General features: G+C 48.6%; 7 protein-coding genes across 7 annotated transcripts; 4 read left to right on the top strand and 3 right to left on the bottom strand.

Annotated features, from left to right (window-relative positions):
- Positions 1-1,661: 1,661 nt before the first annotated feature.
- On the top strand, positions 1,662-3,395 carry LACBIDRAFT_331373 (uncharacterized protein; the record flags this gene model as incomplete). Its single annotated transcript, XM_001885764.1, has 8 exons — positions 1,662-2,171; positions 2,232-2,303; positions 2,335-2,517; positions 2,605-2,664; positions 2,713-2,787; positions 2,925-2,991; positions 3,080-3,116; positions 3,203-3,395. The coding sequence occupies 8 exons, from the start codon at positions 1,662-1,664 to the stop codon at positions 3,393-3,395; spliced, it is 1,197 nt and encodes a 398-aa protein (XP_001885799.1).
- A 970-nt stretch (positions 3,396-4,365) lies between these two features.
- On the top strand, positions 4,366-10,652 carry LACBIDRAFT_307067 (uncharacterized protein; the record flags this gene model as incomplete). The annotated part of the gene is made up of 15 exons (XM_001885763.1): positions 4,366-4,555; positions 4,608-4,667; positions 4,720-4,818; positions 4,875-5,041; positions 5,089-5,244; positions 5,295-6,518; positions 6,575-7,265; positions 7,316-7,477; positions 7,529-7,670; positions 7,729-7,818; positions 7,877-8,986; positions 9,040-9,080; positions 9,130-9,209; positions 9,263-9,637; positions 9,687-10,652. 15 exons carry the CDS (start codon positions 4,366-4,368, stop codon positions 10,650-10,652), a joined length of 5,553 nt encoding a protein of 1,850 aa, XP_001885798.1.
- Positions 10,653-10,826: 174 nt separating this feature from the next.
- On the top strand, positions 10,827-12,453 carry LACBIDRAFT_307066 (uncharacterized protein; the record flags this gene model as incomplete). Its single annotated transcript, XM_001885762.1, has 4 exons — positions 10,827-10,919; positions 10,977-11,491; positions 11,543-11,765; positions 11,821-12,453. 4 exons carry the CDS (start codon positions 10,827-10,829, stop codon positions 12,451-12,453), a joined length of 1,464 nt encoding a protein of 487 aa, XP_001885797.1.
- A 254-nt stretch (positions 12,454-12,707) lies between these two features.
- On the bottom strand, positions 12,708-12,895 carry LACBIDRAFT_307065 (uncharacterized protein; the record flags this gene model as incomplete). The annotated part of the gene is made up of 1 exon (XM_001885694.1): positions 12,708-12,895. Exon 1 carries the CDS (start codon positions 12,867-12,869, stop codon positions 12,708-12,710), a length of 162 nt encoding a protein of 53 aa, XP_001885729.1. The 5' UTR covers positions 12,870-12,895.
- A 2,799-nt stretch (positions 12,896-15,694) lies between these two features.
- On the top strand, positions 15,695-16,500 carry LACBIDRAFT_238469 (uncharacterized protein; the record flags this gene model as incomplete). The annotated part of the gene is made up of 2 exons (XM_001885761.1): positions 15,695-15,985; positions 16,039-16,500. The coding sequence occupies 2 exons, from the start codon at positions 15,695-15,697 to the stop codon at positions 16,498-16,500; spliced, it is 753 nt and encodes a 250-aa protein (XP_001885796.1).
- Positions 16,501-17,267: 767 nt separating this feature from the next.
- ERG25p-1 (uncharacterized protein) lies at positions 17,268-17,791 on the bottom strand (the record flags this gene model as incomplete). Its single annotated transcript, XM_001885693.1, has 5 exons — positions 17,268-17,355; positions 17,400-17,536; positions 17,578-17,597; positions 17,645-17,654; positions 17,738-17,791. Coding segments are annotated over 5 exons (309 nt in total), but the record flags the coding sequence as incomplete, so codon positions are not given.
- A 150-nt stretch (positions 17,792-17,941) lies between these two features.
- Positions 17,942-19,428, bottom strand: LACBIDRAFT_295202 (uncharacterized protein). Its single transcript, XM_001885692.1, has 4 exons — positions 18,730-19,428; positions 18,644-18,671; positions 18,153-18,588; positions 17,942-18,096 (listed from the first exon to the last, which is right to left on the bottom strand). The coding sequence occupies exons 1-4, from the start codon at positions 19,425-19,427 to the stop codon at positions 18,068-18,070; spliced, it is 1,191 nt and encodes a 396-aa protein (XP_001885727.1). The 5' UTR covers position 19,428; the 3' UTR covers positions 17,942-18,067.
- Positions 19,429-19,620: the final 192 nt, after the last annotated feature.

The raw sequence follows: 19,620 nt of genomic DNA, 5'->3' as shown, positions 1-19,620 counted from the left end.
CCACCAAGTCTTGTTTATTGTCGTCACCTTATCGTCGCCATTTCAGACGAAGCCTGGGATAAACTTGCAAGACCCAGACTGATCAAAAGTGGCTTCGCGAGTGGGTTCCCCCTTCGCACAATACTCCTACCATCAAAGCCGTTGGCCAGTACAACAGGCTTCTTAGCCTTCAGCCAAATCAGCTAAAGGGGTGTTTCTCCTCAATGACAACACAGTGGTTCCGACTGGGTTTCAACCTTGCTTGACCACCAGCCAGGCCGGGGTGTCCTGTGCTTCGTATGCTAGGCTGACTCAACATGTATACTCAAAGTTTCTGCTCCGTTGATGAATCATTGATTTGAAAACAACCGGCCCGCCGTCAGGACGTCCTTCGGGAATTTTTCTTGTTTTCCATACCGATGGTGTCCAGAAAAGAAGTCTAATCTCAACATCGCTTCACCGTCAGCGGAAGAGTCACTCATCTCTACTTTCTTCTATGCTAGGTTCGTCACGCATGTTCTATAAGGCTCTGTCGACCGTCACCAAGGTCGATATATTCTTTATTACGATGATCATGCCTAGTCCCAATCGTTAGCTAGGCCTAGGGGATCCTGCGCTCTATTGCCTCCTGGGGACTCGCATCGAATGCTAGCCTATGCCAGCTCTTTCTCCTTCGGTTTTCAAACTCTAAAGATTTGCTAAAGATCTTGTTCATGTCATTTTGCTCTCGCTCCGAGGTGTCTAATAGACGAGGTCCAATCTCAACTTTGGATGTCCACAAGGATCCACAAGCCTTCTTCAAGATCCCCCTTTTTGGTTCAAGTGATGATGCTTGACAATACGGCAACTTGTCATCGAGAACACACGCATCCGGCGAATGATTTTGAGGTCTCGCGCTGTTTGAGACAAAGAGCGCGGGGAATATTCAAGTTAGTCTTGGTTACCCCAAACCATGCGCAGCGCCCTCTCGGCAATAAGGTGCCGGGTCATGTGCATGTTCAAACGGGATATTTCTCATAGCCTCGGATACTTCGTGCTCGTCGTTTGGCACAGTGAACAAGAAGACCTTGATGATCTTTACTTTCTCCTGCCTGTGAACCATCAAATTCTACCTCTGCAATTCCACAATTAATTTTACTTGCTTGCACATGACCGGGCCTGCTGATCCAGACCCTGGTGGAGTTCTTCGAAATTTTGGTTGTGCAAAACAATATGCAAAGCACTGTAAAGTTATTATTGCAATTCTAGGACAAATTACGGTTGCGGTGGTGAAGCCTGGTGAAGCTTGGTGAAGACTAGAACAAGGGCAAACAAGGGCGAACCTGAGCGAACGTTGTCGTACGTGCCTGTATTTATGATTATCACCCACCTTCGCTGACCTCAAAGGAGCTGTGAGGAGCTGTGTGACCCAATTTGCAAAAACACCCCCTCGGAAGCTATCAGTAATTGTCAACCTTGTTCTTAGCGCACAAACAGGTTTCCATCCGGCGCTACGGTAGGATCTAATCATTCTCTGGAAAAGACATAGTATCGATTTGGTATCGATATCCGTATGTGTGCTGTTGAATGCTGTAGAACTTATAATTACTCCACATTTTCTTTTGTATTTATCCCACTCCCCTCCTCGCCTCTTGCACCTTCGCTCTTGGGTGGTTCCCTCGATATTGATTTGCATAATCCCCATGCCTGTAACTCAAAGTCAGAAGCTACCGTCGTTACCGTCATTGAATGGCCCATCGTCGTCCTTGAAAAGTCCGACCCGCCGGTTATCTGTGTCGCTGTCGCTGCGCTACAATCCAATATCAGTCAGCACCCGATGTGATGTCTCCATCGCAAGAATTCACAAGGACCGAGGCTCGCTCGCATCGCCCCGTGGCTCCTCCAAGACCACCTCAACCTGGTCGCTTTCGTCCATTCCTCAACAATCCCCTGTACATGGACGAGCCGCCACCACGCCGATCCAACGCCCTCTCAAGAGACGAGTCCCGGTGAAGCTGTCGCAATTCCCATCAGGATTGCCGACGTTGCCCTCAACCAGCTTGCCCCCGCTCCTTGGCCGACCATCAAGCAAATGTAATCAGGTCGCTACCCAACTCCCATCCACACATCAATCTCCAGTGAATGATTCACTCTTCGCGCCCTTGCGCTTGCAACTGCCGCCAGGAGGAACGAGCCGAGGTCATCTTTTCGAGGTTCGTGCTTTTTTTTTTTTTTTCCCGACTGCAGAAGCGATGAAAACGCTACCTATGTAGGTAGGCGACAGGGTGGTTGTTCAGAAATATTATGAAGAATATGCTATGCGGAGCGAGAGAATGCAAGGCAGAGTGCGTCGACCTATACTCCATCGTGGCCCAGTATGTATACACCACTGTCGATAACACGGAGGTATTAACGCAAGCACAGCCAGGCCACGATCGATTTTGCTGGAATTTTTTAGTTGACGCGGATAATGTCCAGTGCTACGGCAAAGTTGGGGACGAAATGTGGGACACGAAGGGGCGGGTCTTACCCATCAGCGCTCGCACTCTACATCCAGGCGTGCGTTTTCAAAGAAACCGAAATCGATCCATTGCCTAACGCTTCGGTCGCTTCCAACAGGACCGTGTATATGCTCGGCTTTCTCAGAGATTTGTCAAAGAACCGGAAATCATGCTGACGTCGGTCTGGGTACCCGCTACTGCAGTCGTAAGTTGCTTGGCCTTGGTGTATCATCGGTGACTCACCCAAGTTTAGGAAACGGACAGCAAGGGCATGTTGCCTTTGGTAGTGAGACCAATCAATGGACAAGACCGCGGAATGGATTTCCGGGTTAGCTGTTACGACGTCTTGCCCTTCAACACATCTTCAAGAATGCTATGCCAACAGAGTGGCTGTTATGTGATCGGGATAGGTGGAGAGCTGTACCCCCCTAACCCACTGGGCAATAAGTCCAATACTCCACCCAGACCGCCACCGCGGTTACTCAGGCCGCATTCGAATCGTCGAATACCACCACCGTAGAACGATATTTTCGTCAGTATTTAAGCCTTCGGCCTACACTTAGTGTTTAATAATCACGCTCATAATTTACGCCTTCCAAGAAGTCAGACTGAGTAGCCAGATAGATTCGCTTTCTTCGACCTTTCGAGCTATTTCAGGTACGTGTGCGCCTTGCCATCCATATGTCATAAGCAAGCATGATTGAGAATGGTTTGGCGTGGAGCTAGGCTCCGCTCTCATCAAGTGGCTTTATCACCTTCCGAAGGGCTGGTGACCACGATGAACTGGAGGAGAATACAAGCGTCTCGAACATTCCGATGCCAGTAAAATGTGGCAAAGACATTCACAAGAGCCAGAAACGCAAGAGGAACCTTATGACCCATCTTCATCTCGGACGAAAAGAAGAGTTCCTAGACCTAGACAGGAAAACCAGATAATATGGACGGGCATCGTTCCTTAACGAAGTCGTTAAGGAAAAGGACGTGGAACGTTCCATTCTGGTGCTTTCAGCTGCAACCTTGATTATACGCACCCTTCGGAAATACTGGGAGTTGAGGCCGAGGTTGTAAGTTGAGCTGGCCCAAGTAATAGAGCACCTGGAATGTCGGACGAACAAGAAAAACACTAGACTCGAGCCAAGTCCCTTTTTGTAAATTGAAGACAGTCGTTCAATCTATTATGTACCGTGGTCCGAGTCTAGAAAAACACCATCGCGCGAGCAAGACATCATTTGTGGGAAAAAATTGGTGATGAGCAGACGATTCAGCCAAACACATTTTCCCAACATTTTCCAACAGCGACGAACGATGACCTCAATTCAACCTTTCCAAACTTCCCTCTCAATTTTTTGCCCTAAATAGCCTTGAGCTCGACCGGTCAATGTCCTCGCATAGCAGGGGCGAATTCACATAGATCTCAGCTCGTTCCGTGCATATGCTTTTGGCTTTTTCTGATGTGCACTTTTGTTCGCCGAGCACTCGCTTTCAAAGCTCCCTCGAGCTCTTGCGGAATGGAATGAATTGCCAGCTGGGTGGGATCCAAACCACTTTCTCTGTGGAGCCTCACGAGTTGATGAACGAACGTACAACCTACAAACCTTGTGCAAACCATATCCATTGTCGCCACACCCCTCAAAGAACTTCGCTCAAAAAGTGGATGATCCACCGCGGATTTGTCGACCTGTCATGTACAGTTTTTTTTTCTCAAGTCGCCTCACCGGTCCAGCCTAACTTACTTTTGCTCTTTAGTGCTCCGAAGGCGTTCGCGATAGACCACAACATCAAAATTGGGCGCTTCTTCTATATCACAACGTGGCACCAGAAAAGACTCAAAGATGCGGCAGCTCGGACATAACGTGCTTTTCAACATCTTCACTTCTAGACGCTCTCCCCAGGTCGAACACACAAAATGGATTTGGAGGAGTTCGATGGCCTAGATAAAATAGCGCGCAACCCTACTTGGTCAAAAACCACCAACCTGGATCCTGGCAGTATTCTTAAGGAGGCTGACGAAAAATGGTACATAAAAGCATCCCGTGCGGCTCGATGGATGGATTTGCTGGGAGATTATGCTGGTAGTGAACCGTTCATCATCGATGGTACGATTCACCATTTACATAGCTTGCCTCCACTCTCTTACGCGTCTTTCAGGTGAATCCCTCTTGCAGATCGTCCTCGATGATCCTCTGCTTGCGATTGGTCGCGAAGATGGTGAGTTAGATTATCACTTGCCTCTGAGGCTGTTCATGATATTGGGATTTAGAATGCAGCTTTCAAATACTCCACGCCTACCACAGTCTTGAACGCCTTTTGGCTGAGTTTGTCCAACGGTCTGCAAATTTCGACATCGTTTTCTGGAGCGGTCAGTGTGATCCCTATGTGAGAGCTGTGCTCACAGCTGATATACAAGCATGACAGTCAATCGACATCTAACTTTGAAAACGGGCGATTCGCAGTTCATAGTTTCATCTAGATCCTTGGCGCGGGTGTTGCTGTTCAACCATCTCTTGAAGCTGGACATTCCAGTGCACTCTTTTAACGATCTAGATGATCCTCTATGGAAAAGATACGAGGCGATCAAGAAGGTACTGTCTTAGCTGAGCGTATCTTCATTTACTAAGAAACCTTGCAGCCAATGTTTGTTATGATGAACGACGGCGGACTATGTAAGGATCGAAGGCCGTTTGCTGCTCAAATTATCTTGTGTCAACGTATCTTTTTGTTCAAACTCCTCAATCGAGGATCTGCGGTAACCCTTCTAAAAGGTGCAGAGTATCGCGATTCAAAGGTGACTACTGCGATCACTCTTCACTTGTCAATCACCAACACAGCCTGTAGATCATGTCGTTTGTCTATGAACCGAGGTGGAACATTCACGTGGATGATGTGTTCCCGGAGGATTCATTCTTAAAAGCACAAACATCTTTAAACGACCGACTGTCCCGACAAGCTGGTTGCAAGCATGCCCTACTCTTCGTCCCGGACCAAGATTCAGTCCCAACATCCACCACCGAAGTCGTCAACCAAATTTCGCAAAGGCTATTAAAGGAATTACGCCGGAGCGTTCGCCCGGAGCTCCTCTACCTATTCATTGTTCACTGCCTCTTACTTCCGTCATTGTCAGTGCGCGAACGAGCGCGATCGCTAGAGGCTCTTCCTCTCGAGATCACGTCCATCTTATCCCAAAAACTCCTACCCACATTCTTCTTTGACGCCGCCCAATTCCTATCGTCATCTCATGCCGCATTTGATTTTGATGGACGAGTCTTTATCTCTATGATTAGATTTCTCCTGTCCAATCACTCTGTAAATGTCGAGGACCTCATTGGGCAGGCACTGTACCGGGATTCTCAGCGGATTTGGCAAGGGCTAGGTCTACCTTTACCCAACTTTTCCAGATTTGCGCTACTGTTCCAGATTCCTGTTCTTGTTGCCGAGCCAGCGTCAGTCCGACCACACATCCGGATACAGAGGCTGGAGGAGCAGAAGGGGGAAGGAGGAGAGCATGACCAAACTCAGGGTCAGCAGAAGATAGACCAGGATCAGCGGAAGCAGGACCAGGAGGAAGACAGGATGGAGGAAATCGAGCAGAAGGGGGAATGGTCGTGGGAGGACGATGACGACGACGAAGTGAACGAAAAGGAAGAGGGACAGCAGGTGAAGGACGTGACGGAGGAAGAGGAGGTTGGATATTTCCACCTTCTTCCTTTTAGCAATCCCGTATTCGACGAGGAGCTATCTTTGGTCCGGGTGCCTGTGAAGGCAAGCGTCGAGCCCGACCCACTCGGATACTCGGACTTTGGTCAAGGAGTCTTGTTCTCGGATACACAGCATTGGCACAATCAAAAGGCCATTTTGCCCAGTCATCTTGGTGGCGAGACCCCGAAGCCAGTCGATGAGCGGATGAAGCGTCGCCACCTCAGGTCCGAGCAGCGTTTCATGAACTCGCTCCAATCACAAGCAGCCACCATCATGGGGGCAGCGGGCAAGACTCTGCAGCAGATCGTTATCCCCGTTGTAGGGACTCGGGTTTCATCTGTGGGTCACCTTCAAAACATGAAAGTGAGTGTTTACGAGCCTAACTCTAAAACACATGCTGAGGTTAGGCGCATGTGCAGGAACAACGGGGAAGTAAGAAAGACAAGGCTCCAAAGTTATCATCAAAGGACAAGCTGCTGCAATCGATCAAGCAAAAGAAGGAAACCATTCAGGACGACTCTTCTCAAACGTGGTGGAAAGAGAAACTTGCGTCTCTTTCTGGCATGACGCTGTCTGAACGGATCGAGGTGACAAAGGCTCTTTTCCGCAACAAGAGGATGGACGAGGGCGCTTTAGCCTTGGAGTTTCGGCTTTACAGACTCAATCTCGAGCTTAACAAGTGGATTGAGGAGCCTAAACGAGAGTCGCCTGCCATCCGAGATCTGTATACAGTCTCTGTCATGCGGATGGTGAAAGATATCGCCGATCGAAATGCCATTACAGCGACAGCAGCGAAGATCCTTTCCTCCGTTTTGACTGCTCTCGGTTTCGACAAATTGGTTTCTCGTCTGTCACGAGAAACAGATGGATTGCAAGATCGGCCTTTGAGCTTCCCATTTGTCAAACTCGTCAAGTCGAAAACGAATACCCCATACTATAATTTTATGTCAATCACAGAGCATCCCATTGTTTGGCAGCTGCGCCTCTTTGGTGAATTCATGGACCGAAGCATGGATAGTCAACCTGATACACGTGTTTCATTCGATCCCGATGGATGGCAACGTCAAGTGTTGGACTCCATTGACAATGGTCATTCTCTTTTGGTTGTTGGTACGTGTCTTCCTTAGGCTCAGTTGGAACTTGTTCTAACTGTTCCATAGCTCCAACGAGTGCAGGAAAGACGTTCATATCATATTATGCGATGGAGAAGGTTCTGAGGGAATCGGACGACGGAATTCTCGTTTACGTGGCGCCGACCAAAGCGCTCGTCACACAGATTGCCGCCGAAGTATATGCACGATTCAGCAAGAGTTTAGTGGGCAGTGAGTCACTTCATGATTTGAGAGCATCAGAAGTCCTAACATTATCATCAGAGAGTTGCTGGGCTGTGCATACGCGCGACTATCGGATTCATGACCCTCTGAAATGCCAAATTTTAGTAACGGTTCCGGAAGTGTTGGCGATTATGTTGCTCTCCCCGCCACTTGCTCGTGTATGGACCCCACGAATTAAGAGGTACGGGATGACATAATGACGTCTGTATCGGAGAAGCGCTGATAGGCCTTTGGTATAGAATTGTGCTGGACGAGATTCATTCGATCGGCCAGCAACAAGGAGGTGCTGTGTGGGAACAGATTCTCTTGCTGGCACCCTGTCCTATCATGTATGTTGTCACACGACGGATGTAATATGTTTTGCTAATACCTCGCCTATCGTTTTAGCGGTCTTTCAGCTACAATAGGCTCCCCAGAAACCTTCAATGCCTGGCTCCAGTCTGTTCAAGAGGCTCATGGATTCGAACACGCTTTCATTGAGCATCCACATCGTTACTCTCACCTGCGCAAGTTCTATTATGCAATTACTAGCGGAGAAAGATTTACCAGTTTAGACGACCACCAAGCGACTTCGCGTAGCAGGTTCCTACATCCTATCAGCATGCTTTTCCCAGGTATCCGGTCACTCCCAAATGATCTTTCACTGGAGGCCAAGGACACGTTATCCCTTTTCTACGCCCTACGTGCAATTGAAAGTAACATCATCGAAGAAGATCTACAGCATCTGGATCCGGTCAGTTACTTCCGGGCAACGCAAGGGCTCCTTCGGCAAGCCGACATTTTGAATTACGAATCAGAACTGAAACAACTCCTCGCAAAGTTAATTGCATCGTCAGACCCGAGAGACGAAATTTCACCCTTGACCAGTGTGATTCGAACTCTACGGGATCCAGTGATAGCTCAGATGTCTCTTCAGGAATTGAATTCTACGCCGTCGCGGACGAACTTCAAAGAGAGCCTGATAGTTCTATTAGCCGATCTTCATGTCAAGGAAGAGCTGGTAAGCAAGCTGCTCGCCAGCAATCGCCCGCTAACAGAATTCATCCCACTTCAGCCCGCGATCTTGTTCAACTTCGACCGCTCTGGCTGTGAACACTTGGCGCAAATTTTAATTGAAACATTAGAACGTGCTGAATCTGACTGGCGAAGGGAGAGCCCAGAGTGGAAGCAGAAGATTAAAAGATGGGAGGCCTGGAAGCATCAAGCGAAAGATCGCGAGCGAACAGCAAAAAGGCTGATGAAGCAGAAGAAACCCGATGGGGAGGATCATTTGGACGTCCCCACCCCATCTTGGGAGAGTTCCTTTGACCCGTCCGACCCTTCGCAGGCGTTCTCTTTCACCTCCGTCCACACATCCTATTCGAAGGCAGAGCTTGCAAGGGACATTCGAAAGATATCCTTTGCTAACATCCCGGAGTGGGCCATCAGCGCCTTGAAAAGGGGAATCGGAGTCCACCATGCCGGAATGAATAAGCATTACAGGAGTCTCGTGGAAGGGTATAACACGATACATTTATGACAATTTACTTTGCTGACTGCACATTTCTTAGGTTGTTTCGACTGGGGTTTATCCGTGTCATCATCGCAACGGGTGAGGGCTAATCGATTGACTAGCAATGCAACGTTAATTCGTTCTTAAGGCACTTTGGCATTGGGTATCAACGCACCCACCAGGACATCCGTGTTCTGCGGTGACTCGCCATATCTGACCGCGTTGATGGTGTGTTGGCTATCCCGTCCGCTTCTCAGTTGGTCGTGCTCAGTCTGATATAGTATCGACAATGCGCTGGTCGTGCCGGTCGTCGCGGATACGATCTTTTGGGAAATGTTGTGTTCTATGGTCTTCCCATGGACCGTATTCAACGTTTGATTCTATCGAAGCTTCCTTCATTAGGTGGAACCTTCCCACTGACCTCCACGATGATATTACGGCTCTTTAACCTGCTGGAGGGTTCGAAGTATGCACCAGTAGCTGTTAAGGCCATAAAAAGCATGCTGTCCCTTCCTCGCATCGGCTTTGGATCCGATCTAGGGAGGCACCAGCTTCTCCATCACCTGCGGTTCAGTATTGAGTATCTCAGGCGCAGCTATCTTGTTAATGAAACAGGAAAACCCATGAATCTCTTTGCAGTTGCAGCACACTTATACGTGAGTAAAGCCATATTTCCACTATGTTGTTCCTAAAGTACGTCCACAGTACACTGAACCAAGCAATCTGGCACTCGTTACCCTGCTGCGGCATGGTGCATTACACAAAATTAGCCGGCTGCCGAGTTTCGATCTCGCGAAGCGAGAGTTCGTCCTCCTAATGTGCCATCTTTTCGGTCGACGTTACCTCTCGCCTGTCTTTGCCAATCGCAGACATCTTCAGGAACTTACCCGAAGATATCCATCCATGGTAATTCTACCCCCAATTTCAGACCATGCACGAGCAATCCTACATCGCCATGATGAAGAAATCCTTCGAATCTTTACGGGATACGCTCTTGCCTACGCAGAAGAACATGAGGCTCAGATCGGGCCGGGTACGCGACTGCCGCTCAGCAACGTGGACTACTCTAGATGCGCTGATGCTTCATCATCCCAAGTTATCAAGTACCTCCAAAGTACTGCCAACCATGTGGTTGCTCGCTCCATTTTCGTCGCCACCTCAGGCCACTGCGATCTTTTTGGAAGCATCAACGAGCTTACCCAGACGGTTCGGCAGGGTCTCCATCTCCACAATCATGCTATACCCTCCATGGAACACTTGATTACTCAGGTTGACGAGGACAATAGCTCCCAGCACGATCTCAACGCCTATCTTTTTGACTTTTACATTCACGGTCAAGTGAAGACATTGGAAACGGCGAATGGCATCAGACGAGGCGACATCTGGTATCTCTTACAAGATTTCACCCTGACGCTTGCGACGGTCAAGGCGGCCTTGCAGCAGCTTTTGCTGAAAACGTCAAGCGAAGTTGCCTCTCAACGCGATGACCTAGAAGAAGGTGGGGAAACCCACGCTGTTGACCCCGATGAGGGTGACACAGATGAAGACGACGGAGAAGAATCCGATTTCGTGAGGCCATCGGCAATTTCAAGTACTGACTGGAAGGTTTATGAAGTTGTTCGCGATGTGTACAAGGAATTTAACGAGAAATTCCGGGATATGTGGGCTTAAGCTTTTACCATTGCATCCTTGTATTCTTTGAGTAGCTCCGAATTACTGACTATACATTTCTCTGTCGTCGCACGAATTCCCCGAGGTAACGTAGAGTTGCCACGTGAATTGAAAGCGACCATTTGTCAACCGTTTCATTGCTCCCTCCCAAATCAGCTCCGAGTCCACCTGCGAATGAGACTTAGACTCCTTTCCGATGGCCCACCCGACATCATTATTTACATCCAACAGTTCTTGCATCCCCTTGACATCCTCGCACTGCGGCTGGTGGGCGTTGATGATTGACGAACAACCGCAATCAGATTTCTGACCCCAGTTTCGTAGACATGCAAGTCACTCTCTAAAGCTACCCGAGCGCGGTCTGTATGGATGAACGCCGTTCACAACGTATGCATCACCCATGGGGCATTTCTGCCAAGTTTTCCGCTGGAAGAGATGTCTCTCGATGATCTGGAACACACGGCGTTGTCCCCTCGCCGCTTCCAGGCTGTCATTCAAAAGTACGATGGCCATCCAACCGAGCCTCTTCTCACGAGAAAGTTTGTGCCACGCTTGCAACCTCGTCAGTCAGGCGGTGCTGCAATGAAAACCGCGATTGACCAGATGGCTCTCATTCCTGGTGGTCGTTTCCTTCTGACCTCAACCTACTCTGGCAATCTTTATCTCTGGGACCTTGGTTTCAATGCTGGATCACACATGAAGTCGCTCCCCATTGCGATGCTTGAAACTAATGAAGGTTCTCAAGGGGGTTTTGACATGGATAACTTCTGGTTTAATTGCGGACCGATGGCCAATTCTGGGGGAATCTATGTCGTCGCAGAGTCCAATTTTATTGCACGGTATGCGAACATATCACACGTCATCTTTGCACTCTGAGGCGTCACATCTAGGGACAATGTCAAGGCTGTTTGTTACGAAATCTTTCCCAAGTCGGAGTTTCCAAACTTTCATCGTATAGGTGCAGCGGCAATTCCAGGACCAATAACATCGGCATACACTCGACTTTCTTTTGATTATTATGCTTGTTGTCGAGGGTCATTTTTCACGGTCTGGAATTTTACGGCCGATCTTGGCGTTTCCTGGAACCAACACGGTGATGCTGCATGCACCGCAGTATGTCATCTATTGCTTTTGTCGTTTCGTGGATTTGCTCATTCGCATTACCTAGGTATATACCGCTGGCGACAATATCATCACTTTTCACGCTGAACGTTACCTATTGTGGAGGCTACCTGACCTTCAGACCCTTGATGGTGACCTGCTGCCGTGCATCATTGATCATTCGCCAACAATGTCGTTCAGTTATCCTTCTGATGTTGGGGTCATCTATAACGGTGTAGTTTTACCATCTGTTTGGCTCCCGCAAGCTTCTCAAAAGCACTTTTTGACCTATCAACGCGATATAATGATGCACTTCATCGTCAAATCCATCGACACGGTCCATGATGCTTCGCTCCCCGAAATACTTCCTGTGCGTGTTGGATCCGTGCAAGGTGGTCCGATCCCCTCACTTGTTCGAGATCTGATGGTGACAGATAATGGGTTGTTTCAAACATGGGAATCAGATGACAGTACAAAAATTACAGCCAATGTAATTTCTATGCTGACGCCTCAAAATCCTACATATTCCTCTTTATCTTCTGTTCTGTGGTCAAGGGAACGGTCGTTGGGTAGCCTGGTGGACTTTGTTGTCTGCACGATGACGGGACGGGTCGTCATTCAGCTTCGCCAAAAGATCGATGACAACCATTATACAGAAATACAGGTCATGGATTTCCTTTTGCCCAAACCTTTCCAGTGAGTCTGGAAACTCTATCTTCTAAAGATGACGCAAAGACGACGTCCTCACCTTCTAGTTGATTTTACTTACGTCTGTGATACAATCGAGTAGTATTAGGTCACCCAAAGATCATTGCGGCTCGCTACATCAGCAAAACCTGGGTGAGCTAGGCAGCACGTGGCAGGGCTGTGTAGTGCCATAGCACCATAGAAAGGGGTATCACCTTTACAGTCACCTGCACGTTCTATGCAGCTCTACATAGAAACGCACAGCCACTACACAGCACTCCCTAGAATCTCAGAGCAGATCTGCAGCCATTCATAGAAACACATAGCCACTTCATAGTGCTCCCTAGAATTACGGAGCAGATCTGCAGCCCTCAGTAGCAACCCCTGGGGTCTGCAGATTCCTAGAGGGGGGGCATACATTCTGCTCATTTTAATACCATATTGTATGATTTTTACACAGAACTGGTGTTACGAAAAAATAAGTTTATTGTCTGCACTACTACATTATACAAGATATCCTAATATTCTACATAGTAATGACTGCAGTATATCAATTTTATGGAATCAGAGTATCAAGTATTAAAGATACTAAGAGGATGCCATTCGCCAACAAGGAAGGGAGGACGGTTGTTCGTCGAGGGACGGAGCCGTTCTTCAAAGGAGGGAGGACGCCATTCGTCGACAAGGGAGGGAGGACGCTGTTCTTCAAGGGAGGGAGCCGTTCATCAATGAGGTAGGGAGGACACCGTTCGTCGACAACAGAGGGAAGATGCGTTTGTCGACAAGCGAGGGACGACGCCGTTCTTCAAGGCAGGGGGAACACCATTTATCAACGAGAGAGGGAGGACGCCGTTCGTCAACGAGGGAGGGAGGACACCATTCGTCAAGGGAGAAACGCCGTCCATCAAGAAGGGAGGGAGGATGCCGTTCGTCGACGAGTGGGGGAGCAGTTCATCAAGGGAGGACACTGTTCATCGGGGGAGCCGTTTGGCGAGGGAGGGGGGCCGTTTGTCAAGAGGGAGCCTTTCGTCAAGGGAGGGAGCCGTTTGCCGAGAGAGGGAGCCATTCGTTGAGGGAGGAGTCATTTGTCGACGAGGGAGCCGTTCGTCGATGAGGGAGGGATCTTTTCTTTAAGGGAGGAAACCATTCTTCACGGGAGCGAGCTGTTCTTCAAGGGAGGCAGGGAGCCATTCTTCAAGGGGGGGAGGAAGCCGTTCTTCAAGAGAGGGAGGATGCCGTTCTTCAAGGGAGGGAGGACGCCGTTCATGGACGAGGGAGGACACCGTTCGTCGAGGGACGCGGTTCGTCAACGAGGGAGGGAGGATGCTGTAACTCGACGAGGGAGGACACCGTTTGTCGAGGACAAGTTGAACATTGTGGTGGGAAGGAAGAACAATGAATTTCCGTGTTGGGAAATTCAAAGTTCAACATAATCACATGATGTCGGAGTTTCAACGGACTTGAACGAATTGTCTCGCGACTTGAAGTTGTTTGTCGCCTGTCACTGTCTTTCACAGAAAGCATGGCATTCGAGGTGGGCATTCACAATTGTAGATGGCACCATGTAATCAGGCAAATATAAAATTCATATTGGAAAATTATTGAACAATTTCCGAGCCTTCCAAGAAATTTGCAGTTGTTACCAGAAATTTCCGCTATTTCGATGATTTCCCGAAATTTCCTGTTTTTTGGTGGTAGTAGTAGTAACAATTGAAGTTGTCTAAGTTCGAAAATGTGAGTTGAGCACGGCACGTGACTTCCCGCAACCGTACCGACTTCCATCAATTCACACTTACACTTTCTAGGCTAGCTCATAGCTATAACTTCACGAGTATTACACCGTTTGGCCTCTATGTAGGCTTATTTTAATCGCTTCATTCACGCGAATGCAATCCAATTTACGGCGTAGAAAAATTTGGAGTACCTCACAAACTGTAGCATAAACTATTTGGCCTGTATTAGACATCTGAAATATATATTATCATCATGAGTTCTACTCCGTTTCATGCGATTTTGGGCTTGTTAGAAACGCACAAATCAGAGCTTTAAAACGGGTCTGAGAGCCCCTAATATTTCGACGTTTAAGGCGACCTCCGATAACATTTACCGTTTTTAGGCAGATTCTTCACCAGTAATTGGTCCAAAGCCATTTGAGTTTTGAACTAAATACTACGTAAATAGACGCGTTGGAATCGGCTTGAACACCACTTTCCAACGCAAAAAAAATCACAAAAGACGAATATGTTTTGCAAAAGATACTTCATATTCTTTCTTGTTGCAATCTTTGTAGGTCAATCAATCTCTGGACAGTGTGGTACTTTCTTCTTATTCCAGGCGTATTTTGGTCATAAATTATTCATATACAATAGGGAATGTGTTTTCTACTGAAATCTAGTATACTTGTAGTTTGACTCCCTATAAGGGCTGGGTAGAAAGTGGAGGCCCCTCTATAGCACCCTATAGTAACGGCACAAGTCTCTGTAGTGCTGTATAGCACAAGCTTACACCCACACAGTGCTGTGGAGCGCTGTGGAGCGCTAGGGCATCTAGCCAAACTTGGCGTGTAACTATGGGAAACTATGATATTAGCGGAAGCACTATGCCTGTCTATGTGGGAAAATCAGGTTTTGCTGATGTACCTGTTTGTTTGAAACCAACGGTGACTATGATTGAACGAAAGGTGAGCCGATCATACATAGATGAGATGACGACGCATCCCCGCACATGAAAACCATCGTTCCCGGGGAAAGACCCAATAACTGTAATGTGCCGTTGAAATATCTTGGCTGCGGGCGCGTGCTCGAGAGAGCTTGGAAGCAATAATGAGCGCTGAGTCCCAAAACAGGCTTTGAGAATATTGGGCGTAATGACTGTGCAGCGGATACAGAAGAGGCCTTTTGGCGCCTGGCAAAGCAATTTGGCGGAAATCGCGCAAGCCAACACAATCCCGCAAACCTTTCGAAAAACAAAAATCACGATTCTTTGTCGCCCCATGCTCGTAGGTTTGGATGTTCAGGTGCATTCCAATTAATCGGTTCAATTGGGGCACCACTCAAGATACGAGAAAAGGACGGCATGTACCATATAAGCTTCGAATGCAAAGAGGCTGCCGGCAGGACGTTGCGGAAGAAGGGATGAAAATGGATCCCAACCAGGCGCGGGTGAGGACCGAATAGAGCACCATCCGCCACACGTGAGAAGCATGGGAGCCTATAAAGATAAGTTCAGACAGTTCCGCAACGAATCAAAGTACAATGGCCTCTAAGCATACAACCATCCTCGCCGACAGCATTGCTCTCATAAACGACCTCTTGGCCGACCTTCTTCCTGATGCGTTCAATTTTCGGGCCATCACTTTGGCTGTTGACCTAGAGGGCATCAATCTATGTCGGCACGGCAAAATATCTATAATTCAGATCATGTCGAGCGTTTCGGAAGTGGTGTGGTTAGTCGATGTGACGACGCTTGGGAGCCAGGCGTTCGACCACGTTGGTCCATACGGAAGGACGCTGCGAATGATTTTGGAGGATACTGGCATAAAGAAGGTATTTGATTTATTATCATGAGTGCGAGATCCAGCACTTACTATGGATATTAGGTCTTCTACGACGTCAGAAATGACGCGGACGCACTATACAACCTTTACGGCGTCAACCTCACGGGTGTTTACGACCTTCAGCTCCTTGAGCTCGCGGTTCGCCACTCCTTGAGACGACACACGAAGTTCCTCAACGGACTCGGCAAAAGTATAACGAGCTACCTCACACCTCCCACGGAGTGGGAGCCAATCAAGCAGGCAGGGTTGAGGCTTTTTCAGCCAGACTTTGGAGGGTCCTATTCAGTCTTTGAAGACAGACCCTTGGATCCGCGTATCGTCGCGTACTGTGCGCAGGACGTCACGTTGCTCTTCGAACTTGAGGAGACATTGAGGAGGAGTTTTGGACGCTTCGGGAGCAATTGGGAAGATAGAATTGTCGCTGGCTCGGCCCGCAGAGTGTCATTGGCAGAAGGAGCATACGAAGGGAGTGGCAGGCATAGGGCCTTAGCCCCAGTACTCTAGATATTTCGCATACTTTGTCGCGTTGGCTCCGTGAGGACGAATTGATAACCGTTTTCTTGCATTATCCATTTCTTCCAATCACACAATCATTGTAGTTCGTGACGGGCAGGGGGGTTTGGTGGTTTCTGTGCTTGTTACCAATGTCGATTGAAGACTAAAAGTATTGCGTACATCGTCGTGGTGTAATACCCGCTACAGCTCGAAGGTTAAACATACTTTACTTCTTCGATGAATCCAAAATACTCAACCTTGGCTGTCTTTGGCGCGCTGCCTTGGGCCCGACCTTCAGCCCTAAGCCCACCTCATCCTAAACCTATTGCTCCGTCTCCTCCTGTTCTTCCTATGACACATTCACATTCACCCTTTTGCGGAGTTCACGGGCGCGGTACTGCCTGTTCTTGAACCGTCCATCTGATCAAAAGGACGTGGAGAATTGTCAGCAAACTTGGCCATGTGGCGGAAGTCGTGGTGCTCAGCTCCGGACCAGAAGGCAACGATGTTGAGTAATGGTGTAATTTGGGTGTAATAACCACGGAAGGTCTAAGGGCAATGATGAATAGAGTTTATCTACAGTGAGGAGGATTGCAATCCATACCCACTGCGCACTCCTACGTGCAGGGAAATTCTTCGATTTTTGAAGACCCGCTTTACTTCACATTTTGCAGAATGGGGCAAGCGGAGCCATTCGGATGTCGGTGGCTTGGGAAGTCGGAGGGCGATCCAATGATGGCAGCAGCGAAGGTGAAGACCTCGGCAGGACAGCTTACTTATTGCTCAACCGCTAAGCCGAAAGGGACCGAGTACATGCAGCGAATTTTGGATGAGCTTTTGCAGAACATTCGTATGTTTGGTGACCTGAGATTCCGTTAATAACACTTGACATTGATGATGCCCCGAGCACACATACCAAAAAAGTGGAGGAGATCCTCCAACAAAAAGAACAGGAAAGTTGGAGCGCTATCACCTCAATCCAAGGGAAAGAAACGTGGTACGTGCTCATTCCGAGGCCTTCAGCCGTCCGATGCAATAGCCAAGTCTACAGCATCCTTGGGCCATCAATCCCAAGAAGCACCATACAGAACGGTGAAGCAAATGCACTAACTTAGGGAGTTCCATAGTCAATGGGAGAATGGCACCTGCTTGCCAGTGGTGCACTCCCATTGTTCAGCAACTGTATGAAGTTATCAATGCGAAATCCACAATTAATCTGAGTCAGGAGTAAGTAGAGCAACATAACAAACAACAGGATAACGACCTCATGCATAAGGAAACTCATTATCCCCGTGGCGATCCTACACGAAAATACCACGCAATCCCGTCACGGAGGAAACATGGTCAGTGGAAAGAGCGCGTCGTATTACGGTGATGGTATAGTTTACGGCTGCCAGTCGCATAAGGTGCAAGGAGGGAACGGGTTCACCAGAAAAGGCATCACGTGGGTGGAACTCTTTCCTCGGCCGCTTTTCTCCTCTCTCTACATACATACAGAAGAATTATTCTAACCACATGCTTACACGATACCCTACAAATCTCTGTCTATGGTCAAAGCAAGTCGTCGACAAATTGCTTATGTGACGGAGATAATCTTCGACAAAGCTGCATTGTAAAAATTCAGTTACCATCTCGAGGTCCAGAGCGCAGATGCACTTTACCTGTACTGAGAACATTGACGGGATCAGGTTTCGGGTACCATTCCCCGCGGGACAGTCCCATAATAGGACTGAATTGGACATCGTCTTCCAAGAATCCAGCTGTCAGATGTGGAGCTGTCCAGATAGGCAAAGAGTAGGTGAACCATGCGGCTACCCAGATGTACCCCAAAAATTTCTTCATCGGAGTCGGTTGAGCGAAACCGAATTTCGAGGCGATTTCGATGACGGCGTCCTCAAACGTGATGGCTACCGCCTGAAGGACGAAGCAAATCAGGCCGCCGCCGGACCAGTGACCGAGCACCGCATAATCTCCCATATAATGGATTAGACCGGAGATGGAGAAAGCAACGAAGAGTTTGAAGTAGGTCGTGAAGGTGCCCTTCCGTGGAAGTCCCACAATTTTGTATGCGACGAAATCGGACTCGACTTGGAGGAACTGTTCAAAACTTGAGTACCGTCACCTGTGAGATCAAGGGAGGAGGGAGACATACCCTTCTCAGAAGCTGGTGCCAAACGCGACTGAGAGAGGAGCATCGATGAGAGAGAGGCAAGGGCTGTCATCGTGGAGATTGCTTACCCCCAGGAACGACGGACGGTGTACGCATCTCCTACGTAGCCAAATAAATGTGGCCAATCCCCTGGCGCGGTCAGTCCCAAGGCGACTGACACGATGCTGTAGACGGTATAGATCACACTCAAGCTTGTGTACGAAGTTACGACATGCGCGAGCACCGTTGATCTCCATACCCATCCGGCGTCCGTCAAAGATAGTCCTCCCTTCTGAAAGTATGGGTTCGAAAAGGAGAGTACTCTAGCGACGTCAAAGATAAGGATGTACTTGACTGTCCGAAGTAGTTGATCCAGGAGGAATCGGGCGCGTGACGTGGTTGGGTGCGGACGGATGTGAGCCGTTGGTTCGTGTGCCCATCCTATACCTCGCGGGCTGTGTAACAGTCGAAGTGCCCACCAGAAGCGGCTGCTAAGCGACGCTGTACTGATGGGCGTCTTCTGCCCGATAAGGCGAAGCTCGTTCTGAACGTCGGTGAGGACGACTAGGTCCAAGGAAGTGAAAATCAGGATGAATAGGTTGCATGCCACTATGTTGTTGACTGCATTTCTCTCGCATGTGGTGAAGAGAACGAGGTAGACGCAGATCGATGATATGGGGACGAAGAGTATCCAACGGTAGCGAGATGGTCTAACCACCAAGGAGACGAAGATGATAGCCTCTGCCAATAAGAACAGGCCAGGTTTGAATTCGCCCTTTTGGTGCATTATTGTTCGAGCTGTTGGCTTCCAGGCAGGCAATCATCCTTTTTGTAATGGGACGAAAGGGGGAGAGTGGAAGCAGAGAGACTCAGACTGGGTTAGCCTTTGATGGACACGTTTCCGTCTTTCAGAGGCCTAGAGCCTAGGGAATGGACATTGAGTCTATAATTAGATTCGAATTAGATATTAGACGCTCGCT

Source organism: Laccaria bicolor, genomic scaffold, assembly GCF_000143565.1.
Source record: "Laccaria bicolor S238N-H82 LACBIscaffold_33 genomic scaffold, whole genome shotgun sequence".
NCBI lineage: Eukaryota > Fungi > Basidiomycota > Agaricomycetes > Agaricales > Hydnangiaceae > Laccaria > Laccaria bicolor.
Note: the sequence above shows the minus strand (reverse complement) of the source record. Positions and strands in the feature narration are given on the sequence as shown.

What these genes read in the sequence shown, in the direction of transcription:
- LACBIDRAFT_295202 (XM_001885692.1), bottom strand. Translation starts at nt 19,427, where the DNA reads ATGCACCAAAAGGGCGAATTCAAACCTGGCCTGTTCTTATTGGCAGAG. An exon ending in ACCGTCCGTCGTTCCTGGGG is followed by an intron (nt 18,672 to 18,729) that starts GTAAGCAATCTC and finishes CTCCTCTCTCAG; the next exon opens with TCGCGTTTGGCACCAGCTTC. An exon ending in CGTCAATGTTCTCAGTACAG is followed by an intron (nt 18,097 to 18,152) that starts GTAAAGTGCATC and finishes TTTACAATGCAG; the next exon opens with CTTTGTCGAAGATTATCTCC.